The following is an 11,400-nucleotide window of genomic DNA, read 5'->3' as shown; positions in this document are numbered from 1 at the left end:
TTCTTAGCTTAATCGTGAAAATATATTAAATTATAACATGCATCCATTGTTTCTAACACTATGTATATCTAGCAGGATATGATATACCCAAGTGGGGTGTAGAGAATTGCAAAACAAATGTATTTATCCCGAAAAGCCAAAGGAAATGCGAGTCAACAAATGGCACGAGACCCTTCACGTCGACTTCTGAGGTTTCGGACTTGCGATCCGATGCCATTCGCCATTGAACGCATTGATGAGCCAGCTCGAGAGACCTTCATTCACAATTAGTCATGTCGTTTTCCAACATTGGGAAGCCATAAGATGGAAGAGCGTCAGAAACCAACTTACGTTCATAAACAAGCGCATGCGCCCTGTGGAATTGTATACTATGATCTGAGTCTGGGAAGACCTGCATGTCGTAGTTGGCGATATTCTGCAAATCCAGCTTGTCAATCAACACAAGCGTATTTTGGAGATGAACATTGTCGTCGGCAACACCGTGCATGATTAAAAATCGAACGCTGTGGCCTAGGGCCATCACATCAGTGATGGAGGCATTCGCGTAACCTGAGGGGTTGTGCTCGGGGGTATGCATATAACGTTCTGTATATATAGAGTCTATGGGCAAGTAACATGTTAGCATGTGGGAAAATAAACAGAACAGTGGTAGATTTAACAGTCTTACCATAGAACCTCCAATCAGTGACGGGTGCCACGGCCATGCCATATTGGAATGTCTCGCCCGCATCTTGTTCAAGGACCTTCAGGGTCATGTAGCCACCGTAGCTCCAGCCCCAAACTGCCATGCGGCCTTCATCCACATAACTCTTGCTAGCCCAGATCTTGGCCGTCGCAATCTGATCGAGAGCTTCATAATAACCGATATTACCACGGACAACGCAGCGAGCTTCTCTCCCAATGAAACCTGTTCCTCGACCATCCACAGTGACGACAATATAACCCAGGCTCGAGGCGACATAGGTCTGGAAGTCAATCGTGAACTTGCGGTCGACCGTTTGCGATCCTGGTCCACCATACAGGTAGAATAGCACGGGATATCTCTTTGCGGGGTTGAAATTTGGAGGGCGGCGCTCCAGAACTTGGAGCGTATAACCATCAATGGTTACATTGGTATACACCTCTGTTGGGAGGGCAAAATCTTTGACCATCTTAGCGAGCTCAAGGTTCTCCTCGATGAGGCTGATGAACTCGATTTGGTCGCTTTGGGTGCTGATCACGGACTGCCACGGCACCAATGGGCCTCTATAGCTGAGTAAACCATAGCCGGCTCCATGGGAAAATGAAACATCGAAAAAGCCAGGTGCAGTTGTATCGGTCAGAGGTCGAAGATCGGATCCGTCCAGTTTGACTGAGTAGACATGACGTTGAGTTGGTGCCTCCTTTGTGGCAACGAAGTATACTAGACCCTTCTTCAAGTCAACAGCAGATGGCGCGTTGACAACTTCCCAATTGCCCTTGGTCAACATCACAGGCTCTGGGTTATCGAAAGGTGTGAAATAAGCCAAATGATCATAGCCTTCATGAATAACTGTGTCGATATAGCCATCGTGTGGTCGACCATTTTTGGGGTCAGCGGGAATAACCCGAGTGGACTGTGAAGGTTCAACCCAGCCACCGTCCAAAGCTGCGATATCCTCTGACCGCACCAGTTTGCCAGTTCGGGCCTTTGTGTCCATGACAAAAATCTTCACAACATCGCTCTCGCGATTGGTCTCTCGGATCAAAACCTTGCCCTCGGATGCCCAGACGATCTCGATGATAATTCTTTCATCATCAACAAAGTCTTCTGGCATATCGAATGAGAAAACTTCATTTTTTTCGACGTCATAAAACTGCAAGTTGACAATTGGATTCGGGCTGCCGGATTTCGGGTACTTGATTTGCCTAACTTCGGGGTAATTTTTAAGTCCAGGTGGTGGCTCTTTGCCTGATGGCCGTGAAAGAAAGTACTGAATAGGATATTCAGGAACTGCTGTCTCGTTTGTTCGAAGGAATGCGACAAACTTTCCATCACTAGACCACCAGGTGCCAGTGTTGCCTGCAAATACTTCTTCCTCATACACCCAGTCTGGAACACCATAGAAGAGGTTCTCGTCGCCATCCTTGGTGATGGAGGTGACCTCCAAGGAGGCCAGCTTACGCAAAAATAGGTTATTCTCACGAACAAACACAACCGCATCAGAAGTTGGCGACCAAGCTGCAAGCTGTACCCGTCCACTCAGGTTCCCAGGATCTAGCGGCTCGGCCTCCTGCGTCGCCACATCAAAAATCCAATATTTCCCAAAGTACGAGTGTCTCCAGTTAGACTGGGCGTCAGTCATGACCAAGACTTTTTTCATATCAGGACTTGGCCACGTCTTGGTTGGTGGCATGGCCTCTCCGTCAAACCAGATGTACCCCTTCTTCATCAACACTCTGGTCTCGAGATTGTTGACGTCGTCCTTACTACTGCGAATGTCTTTCACCCGCAGAAAAGCGTCTTGCTTCTCACCCTGCTCAACCAGAAGACCATCCTCGCCGTTCGGGCCTGCAATCCAGGATATCGCATGGGACTTCGGGGACCAGGTACCTGACAAGACTTGCTGAAGTGTCACTGGTTTCCTCGCGGTCACACCACCGGTGATCGAGATCGAGTCTGGTTCATGAACCTCCACTCTTGAGTCAGATGAGAGCGCCGCGGCATCGGGTTGTTTCTGCGTGAGGAACAGCACGAAGGCAAGCGCCCAACCACCGACGCAAAGCAACACCAGTGACCATACGATCCGGCGCAGGCGACTGGAGGAACCCGACTTCTTCCCGCTTGATATAAGAGGTTCATCTGAGCCGGGTTCCACTCCATCTTCAATATCCCGGTATCTATCCTCATCCTCTTCCCCCCTTAGCATCCTGTTGCCTCCCTTGTGGTTCTTCATGAACGATTCGGAGGCGATCGATAGGCCTGAATCGGTGGAGGTTTGTGAGATAGGGGATTCCGACCGTTGTCGAGTCAACGGTAGAGACTTTGAGGTCCCTTCATCTTCGAACTTCCCCATGGTGGTTGTTAATCGGAGTTCACAAGCGGAGCTGACGTCCGATCGTCACGCTATCTCTTATCGCCAGCGATTCGAGGCGGGCAAGCGCCAACAATCACTGTTTGAATGACAGTAAGTATGTCTGTGTGTATATATATTCGCCAAATTACCGAGCCAGTGTATGAAAAAGCAGAGCTCGCTTTTTCGAGAACCGGCTTCCAATGTCAGGGGATCTTGTGAAACAGGCCGAGGTCATCCATCTCTTGGCGCGGACAAAGAGTCTATTCACGTCTTTAGCTTCAAATGTCCTTATTCAATTCCATTTCGGGTTGTAATACTGATGTTTATACTCTCCATAGAATTATTGGCTGTTCATCGGGGCAATTGGTGTTCAAAGGTTACTCTATATATAGACACATGTGTTATATATGAGCTACGGTACTCTGCATGTATTCCCTGCTAAAAGAATATGCGACAAATATGCTGTAAGTAGGATAGCTAGAAGCTTTCAAATGGTATCGTAGGAAATATGTAAAATGATGCATATACACCTGATGAAGATATTAAACAGCCTCCAAAGGTTGACTCTCATCTGATCTCAATCTCTCAATTTGTTTGAGAGTGGTGTATTTCACTGAACGGCACTACTAAGTATCTTAGAGTTTAATAAAGGTCATTGGGGAGTGTGCACAAATGAGCTTGTAGTATCCTCCCTGGTTACCCTAAATAGCCATTTTATATAAAACACCCATGTCAATATGACACTCTCGGGCCTAATCACACTTTAGTTCTCACATTTCATGATAGAATATGTGAGGATAGTATTGCAGGAGGCTCGGTTTACCATATACATTGCACAGGAAGTGTATACATGTCTGAGAGTGATTCTATGCAGGAACGGGATATTTTTTTTAATTACTCGTCGCGATCAAATCGCTTTCCATCATACAGCTCACGTTAGCAGCCGCCGAGGGCGTTTACCGCGACAGAGCAATGTCATCAATTCTCATGATCATCTTCACAGTTTCGGCAGCCAGCTCAATAGCACTGGTGCTGACCAGCAGGGGCTGGAGAATGTTCTCCTCTGTGATATCATCCTTCACACCGCCGCTGCGAATGCTGACACCAGCATTGTGCTGGCCCTGAGCGTGGCGGTGGCGCAGTTCAGTTACAACCTTGATGGAGTTAAGGCCGGCGTTCTCCGCAAGAGTAGTGGGAATGACTTCCATGGCATCGGCGAAGGCCTTGAAGCAGATAGCCTCAGTACCGGTAAGCTCACGGGCGCGCATGGCGAGTGTGTGGGCAACTTCAATCTCAGGAGCACCACCACCTGCAATCATGGCACGCTTCTTGACGAGGCAGCGGATGACACACAAGGCATCGTGCAAAGATCGCTCGGCTTCATCTAAAATCAAGCTGTTGGCACCGCGGGCGACAATTGAGACGGTCTGGTTGTAAGAGGCAAGAGGAGCCTTGATACCGGTGATCTTGACGTAGCGAGCACCGGAAGCCTGGACTTCCTCGACGAGGTCGGCGGTGCCGAGCTTGTCCTCAGTGAAGGAGTCGACATTGGCGACGGGCTTGCAGCCGAGACTCTTGCACAGGAACTCGACCTCATCACGCTCAATGTCCTTGATGGCAAGAATCTTGAGACGGGAAAGGAAGTGCAAGGAAAGTTCGTTCACGGCGTCACGGAGGATGGATTTCTGAATCAAAAGAACGTTACACTTGGTCTTCTGGATCTTCTTGACCATGTTGAGCATGTATTGGCGCTCCTCTTTCAGGATCTTGTCCATCTGACGGTAGTCGTTCACCACGATTTGGTTCTCCATCTAGAATTCTGATTGTCAGTCATGTTCCAGTAACAGCTCGAGGTGCGAGTAAACATACGTCTGGCTTGGGCGGGCTCAGTTGGAACTGGATCAAGCCTATCCGCGCCTTCTCGATTCTTGTGGGGCCACCGCTGCTCTTGATCACGGGCTGGTTGAGAACCACGCCATCGACCATCTCGCTATCTTCAATTGTGCCGCCGACCTTCTTCACAATACGGATGTCCCGCAAGTCCACATTCTCTGCGGTCTTCGGGTCACAGACCTTTAGGACGGAGTCGACGGCCATCGGGCCCAGAAGTCCGGAGTGCTGGGACACGATCTTGGACGAAAGCGAAGTAGAAGCGGCTTGGAGGAGGGTGGACCGATCTGAAAGATTGATAGGACGGGACATGTTGTGGAGGATCTCGACGGCAGCACCGGCGGCTCTTTGGAAAGACTCGGAGATGACAGTGGGGTGAAGGCCCTTGGATAGCAACTTTTCGGCAGCGCCGAGCAGACTGCCAGCAATGACAACCACTGATGTCGTTCCATCACCAGCTTCGACATCCTGTGCCGAACTCAGGTCGACGAGCATACGGGCAGCGGGGTGCATCACGCTCATATCCTTCAACATGGTGTTTCCATCGTTGGTCTGCGGGGGTTAGTTGGAGTTCCCGATGTGTTCGAATGGAATTGGGCTGCGTACGATGATGGTCTGTCCCTTGGCCGTTTGGATCTGTGAAGACATTAGCACCTTGATAGAACGAAACCCTGAAATGTACTCACCATCTTATCCATACCCCTGGGTCCCAACGACTATATTCCTGTTAGCCCCTCATCTAGATATCTGCAGATCGTTCAAGCAAGCGTACTGTTCGGATGGCATCGGATACAGCTATGATATCGTTAGCACGGGCGCCTTCTGAGTCATGAGAATATACATACCCCGAGCAGCGAGAATGTTGGAGGCCCGCACGGCCATCGGCTTCTCCTTGTCCTGTATGCAATCAGAAATTAGTGGCCCACACACATCATTTTGAGGTCTCGTACCTTGAAGGAGTTGTTGCCGGCGGCTCCCTGTGCTACTGCGGCGGCCATTTTGAAAATTGATATTCAAAATTAACCTTAGAAAATGAGTGAAAGGAGACAGTTGAGTTGTTGTGGTGGAGGACACACAGGAAATTCTGCGAGGTTCTGGGGCGGTGATGAAGCTTGGCACCTGATTAGTGAGGCTAGCTCGAACCGCAGCTCTGCTACATCACCGTTCCTTGCTCTCTCAATACCCAACCTATCTATCTTTTTTTCAACTTGTCGCTGCTTTCATAGCACATCGAATTTGTTCTATCTGCATATACATCTTCGATTTCATTGTTTCCTTGGACTCTCCCTTAGGTCGGCCTTGGGCTGTCAACACCTTTCATCATGCCTAGCGCCACGGGTCAGAACTGGGAGAAGTTCCAGAAGAACTACGCAGACGACGAGGAACCAGAGAAGAAGATCACACCCCTTACAGATGAGTGAGTTCCCGGTGTGTGTCGATTCAATCCACGATGGCAATGATTGACTAGATGTTCATTACAGTGATATCGCAGTATTGAAGACTTACGGTGCCGCACCTTACGCGAATGCGCTGAAGAAGCTCGAGAAGGATATCAAGGACAAACAGAACAGTGTCAATGAGAAGATCGGCGTTAAGGTGATAACTTGTCCAGCTCTTTTGGCCCCTTGAACAACTCAAGCTTACGCCTTACTAGGAATCCGACACCGGTCTTGCGCCTCCACACCTTTGGGATGTTGCTGCCGATCGACAACGCATGGCGGAGGAACAGCCGCTACAGGTCGCGAGGTGCACAAAGATTATCCAGGATGAGAAGGACTCGGACAAGAGCAAATATGTGATTAACGTCAAACAAATTGCCAAGTTCGTTGTCAACCTAGGAGAGCGCGTTAGTCCGACAGACATCGAGGAAGGCATGAGAGTTGGGTAAGTTATCTGGTGGATTATATGTCATCTCTAGGTACTAACTAGGCTTTGCAGCGTCGACCGTAATAAGTACCAGATCATGCTGCCCTTGCCGCCAAAGATCGACCCCAGCGTGACAATGATGACTGTTGAGGATAAGCCCGACGTGACCTACGGTGATGTTGGCGGGTGCAAAGAACAGATCGAGAAGCTACGAGAAGTCGTTGAAATGCCCTTGCTATCGCCAGAACGTTTCGTGAACCTCGGTATCGACCCACCCAAGGGTGCTCTGCTCTATGGACCCCCGGGAACCGGAAAGACCCTCTGCGCTCGTGCAGTCGCCAACCGAACGGATGCTACCTTCATTCGTGTGATCGGTAGCGAACTGGTGCAGAAGTACGTTGGCGAGGGTGCTCGAATGGTTCGTGAACTTTTCGAGATGGCCCGTACCAAGAAGGCATGCATCATCTTCTTCGACGAAATCGATGCCGTTGGTGGTGCGCGTTTCGACGATGGCGCCGGTGGCGACAACGAGGTGCAGCGAACCATGCTGGAACTGATCACACAGCTGGATGGGTTCGACTCTCGTGGTAACATCAAGGTCATGTTCGCTACCAACCGCCCGTCCACACTTGACCCAGCCCTGATGCGTCCCGGCCGTATCGATCGTAAGATCGAATTCTCGCTGCCAGATGTCGAGGGCCGTGCCAATATTCTCCGAATCCATGCCAAGAGTATGTCCGTCGAGCGAGACATCCGTTGGGAGTTGATCTCGCGATTGTGCCCCAATGCTACAGGTGCCGAACTTCGCAGTGTTGCGACTGAGGCGGGTATGTTTGCCATTCGGGCTCGCCGCAAGGTGGCTACCGAGAAGGACTTCTTGGCCTCTGTTGAGAAGGTGATTAAGGGCAACCTCAAGTTCAACTCGACGGCGACATACATGCAGTACAACTAGAGATTCCGACTTACTTGCATTACGGATGGGATGTACGATGACTATTGTCTTGTTACGTGGGAGTTTTTTTCCTGGTCAATGCAATATAATTTCAACCAAATTCCTTCTGACTTCCAATGTAGTACCAGGACGATGATGTAGTCTAGTCCCTTCAGGGCTACTCCGGACACTTTCCTGATTGGTGAGAACACGGTCATGTGACTACACGTGACCATCTCGATCTAGAAATACAATACGATTGAAAAGTACGACATCTAGCAATTGTATGTCATTTCACTAAGAAAAGTGGGACTAGAATCAAAAATTATAGCCATATATAGCTTCAAGACCCCGTAATTGATCCTAGCGGCTCTCTTCAATCTCGCTGGCGTTCTACCGTATCCTTCCGGCAGCCTGTGCTGGCCGGCAAAATGAATGTGTACACGTGCCATCTAGCCAATCACTGGCGGCCGGCTGCCCGAGGTTGATTTTCATTGCGCAGCCTCTGATTGGCTGATTCGGCCCCGGTCCTCCCCGTCGGCAACTGTGAAAATGATTATGTCAGCGTGAAACTGCCAACCGCAACCCGATTCCAGATGAAAGTATTGCCCTGGAAGGAGTTCGCCATTCCACAATCTCCCCTCTTTGCTAAGCCCGTCACCGACCCTTGGTGTCCTGCTGTTCTTTTGGTTCATTAGGGAAACTCAATTCTCTTTTGATCCGCCAACATGAGCTCCATGAGCCTGCGGAGCCTAGCTCCTGCATCCAAGGTGAGTAGCCATGCAACGATTTTCGGCCCGTCCGCAACACCCGTGACATACTCATACGTCTGTTTCTCCAGGTTTCCCGCATTTTGAGGGACCAGAGACGTCTTTTCTCCTCTTCAAGGCCCGCAGGTACGCATTAGAGTACTCCAATTGTTAACTCACGGACGCACCGCTAATTACTACTGCGCCAGCCCGGATTTGGTCCAACCAGCCTTTGCGCGCTAAGGAGTCCCAGGGCTACCTGACCGACAAGTACCCTATCATTGTAAGACAATACCGCTGTCCGTATGGAAAGGAGGCTCATCGGGTCTAACTTGCGCAGGATCACGAGTACGATGCCGTCGTCGTTGGTGCCGGTGGTGCCGGTCTGCGCGCTGCTTTCGGTCTGGCCGAGGCTGGATTCAAGACTGCTTGTGTTTCCAAGCTTTTCCCCACGAGAAGTCACACTGTCGCCGCCCAGGGTGGTATCAACGCTGCCCTTGGAAAGTAGGTTTTTCCCATCAGCACTGGAAGGTAGCGAATGGCCTCTAACTGGATTTTAGCATGCACGAGGATGACTGGAGATGGCACATGTACGATACCGTGAAGGGTTCTGATTGGCTTGGTGACCAAGATGCCATTCACTACATGACCCGTGAGGCTCCGGCCAGTGTTCGCGAGCTCGAAGGCTACGGTTGCCCCTTCTCGCGTACCGAGGATGGACGTATCTACCAGCGTGCTTTCGGTGGTCAGTCCAAGGATTTCGGCAAGGGTGGTCAGGCTTACCGTTGCGCCGCCGCCGCTGACCGTACTGGTCACGCCCTTCTGCACACCCTCTACGGACAGTCTCTCCGCCACAACACCAACTACTTCATCGAATACTTCGCTCTCGACCTGCTGATGGAGGGTGGTGAGTGCCGTGGTATCATTGCCTACAACCAGGAGGATGGTACTCTGCACCGTTTCAAGGCCCACCATACTGTTCTTGCCACCGGTGGTTACGGACGTGCCTACTTCTCCTGTACCTCTGCCCACACTTGCACTGGTGACGGTATGGCTATGGTCGCTCGTGCTGGTCTGCCCAACCAGGATCTGGAATTCGTCCAGTTCCACCCTACTGGTATCTACGGTGCTGGTTGCCTGATCACCGAAGGTTCCCGTGGTGAGGGTGGTTACCTGCTCAACTCCGAGGGCGAGCGTTTCATGGAGCGTTACGCTCCCACCGCCAAGGATCTTGCCTCCCGTGACGTTGTCTCCCGCTCCATGACTCTGGAGATTCGTGAGGGCCGAGGTGTCGGTCCCGAGAAGGACCACATCTACCTTCAGCTCAGCCACTTGCCCGCCGAGCTCCTGCACGAGCGTCTCCCCGGTATCTCCGAGACTGCCTCGATTTTCGCCGGTGTTGATGTCACCAAGCAGCCCATCCCTGTCCTGCCCACCGTCCACTACAACATGGGTGGTATCCCCACCAAGTACACTGGTGAGGTCCTGGATGTCGATGAGAACGGCCAGGAGAAGGTTGTTCCCGGTCTGTATGCCTGCGGTGAGGCCGCATGTGTGTCTGTCCACGGTGCTAACCGCCTGGGTGCCAACTCCCTGCTTGATTTGATTGTCTTCGGCCGTGCTGTCTCTCACCGTGTCCGTGACACTGCCACCCCTGGCAAGCCCCACAAGGAGCTTGCTTCCGATGCTGGTGCTCAGTCCATCAAGGACCTCGACTTTGCTCGTACCGCCGATGGCCCTAAGTCGACCTTCGAAGTCCGCAATGCTATGCAGAAGACCATGCAGACCGATGTCAGCGTCTTCCGTACTCAAGAGAGCTTGGACGAGGGTGTCGAGAAGGTCAACAAGGTTGACCAGATGTACGCCCAGGTCGGCACTAAGGACCGCAGCATGATCTGGAACTCCGACCTGGTGGAGACCCTTGAGCTCCGCAACCTCCTGACTTGCGCGTACGTAACCCCTATTCACTGATTTAGGATCGCTTGCTAACCTATTATATCTTATAGTACTCAAACCGCTGCTTCTGCTGCCGCTCGTAAGGAGTCTCGTGGTGCTCACGCTCGCGAGGACTACCCTGACCGTGACGACGAGAAGTGGATGAAGCACACCCTCTCCTGGCAGAAGAACCCCCACGGCGAGGTCAAGCTTGGCTACCGTGCCGTTGAGGCTAACACCTTGGATGAGGCGGAGTGCAAGGCCGTCCCTCCTTTCAAGCGTACCTACTAAGCTCACTATTCTGGGGTCGACCCGCAGAGAATACCGAGGATACCACGGAGTTGTTTCCGATGGACCCTATCGACGCCCTCTCCTAACCTCGTGGTTTTGAGGTGGAACTAGGACTTGTGGCGTTGCAAGGCCCCGTTTCAGGGATCCATCTATGAAAAAGACCTTTTTTTTTTGTTGACTGTGTTACTTACCATCCTGTATAGCCATATTTTTTTCCTTTATCTTAACAGGCGAAGAGTTGGTGTGCTGAGTGCTTTTCCCCTCAGTTTGTCTCATATGATTGGATTTATTACTTCTTAATCTTTTTCTGTTCCCCAGTACGAAGTACTTATTGTAGTTTTCTCCTGCCATATGGAAATTCCACTTCTTTGTCTGATTTGGCTATAAAAATCCCCGGTTGACCCCCTGCCCTATCAACAAAGAAATCAAACACTAGCCTCTTCAAGTTCCATTTCGGGCCTTAGTTGATTCGTAACTGATTTATTGCTAATTCGCCAGATTCAGCGAATATCACTGTGACAGCGGTGTCAAGCTGCCCGTTATCCTGACTATGCCTCACATGAGCTAAGGAGATACCAACACTGCGCAGGTGAAGCCCATTGGTAACAACTCCAAGGTTGTATAAATGGCATATCATCGCCACCCCTCACCAGCCACCAACAAAGAAACCCCCTCTCTGCTTCTTTCAGGAACAGGGTCGAGA

The 11,400-nt window shown here is 50.9% G+C and overlaps 4 protein-coding genes across 4 annotated transcripts; 2 read left to right on the top strand and 2 right to left on the bottom strand.

Annotated features, from left to right (window-relative positions):
• Positions 1-174: 174 nt before the first annotated feature.
• On the bottom strand, positions 175-3,035 carry dapB (dipeptidyl aminopeptidase dapB; the record flags this gene model as incomplete). The annotated part of the gene is made up of 3 exons (XM_057233178.1): positions 175-254; positions 331-600; positions 668-3,035. The coding sequence occupies 3 exons, from the start codon at positions 3,033-3,035 to the stop codon at positions 175-177; spliced, it is 2,718 nt and encodes a 905-aa protein (XP_057082720.1).
• Positions 3,036-3,991: 956 nt separating this feature from the next.
• Positions 3,992-5,923, bottom strand: N7447_008915 (chaperonin-containing T-complex subunit CCT4; the record flags this gene model as incomplete). Its single annotated transcript, XM_057233177.1, has 7 exons — positions 3,992-4,846; positions 4,905-5,477; positions 5,532-5,561; positions 5,612-5,641; positions 5,698-5,720; positions 5,771-5,822; positions 5,876-5,923. 7 exons carry the CDS (start codon positions 5,921-5,923, stop codon positions 3,992-3,994), a joined length of 1,611 nt encoding a protein of 536 aa, XP_057082719.1.
• Positions 5,924-6,247: 324 nt separating this feature from the next.
• Positions 6,248-7,743, top strand: rpt1 (proteasome regulatory particle base subunit RPT1; the record flags this gene model as incomplete). Its single annotated transcript, XM_057233176.1, has 4 exons — positions 6,248-6,342; positions 6,407-6,521; positions 6,580-6,809; positions 6,864-7,743. 4 exons carry the CDS (start codon positions 6,248-6,250, stop codon positions 7,741-7,743), a joined length of 1,320 nt encoding a protein of 439 aa, XP_057082718.1.
• Positions 7,744-8,450: 707 nt separating this feature from the next.
• N7447_008913 (Succinate dehydrogenase flavoprotein subunit) lies at positions 8,451-10,697 on the top strand (the record flags this gene model as incomplete). The annotated part of the gene is made up of 6 exons (XM_057233175.1): positions 8,451-8,492; positions 8,564-8,618; positions 8,681-8,754; positions 8,812-8,975; positions 9,032-10,420; positions 10,478-10,697. 6 exons carry the CDS (start codon positions 8,451-8,453, stop codon positions 10,695-10,697), a joined length of 1,944 nt encoding a protein of 647 aa, XP_057082717.1.
• Between the last annotated feature and the right edge of the window lie 703 nt (positions 10,698-11,400).

Source organism: Penicillium robsamsonii, assembly GCF_028829455.1.
Source record: "Penicillium robsamsonii strain IBT 29466 chromosome Unknown utg000005l_segment0_segment0, whole genome shotgun sequence".
Taxonomy (NCBI): domain Eukaryota; kingdom Fungi; phylum Ascomycota; class Eurotiomycetes; order Eurotiales; family Aspergillaceae; genus Penicillium; species Penicillium robsamsonii.
This window is presented reverse-complemented; position numbering and strand designations above follow the sequence as displayed.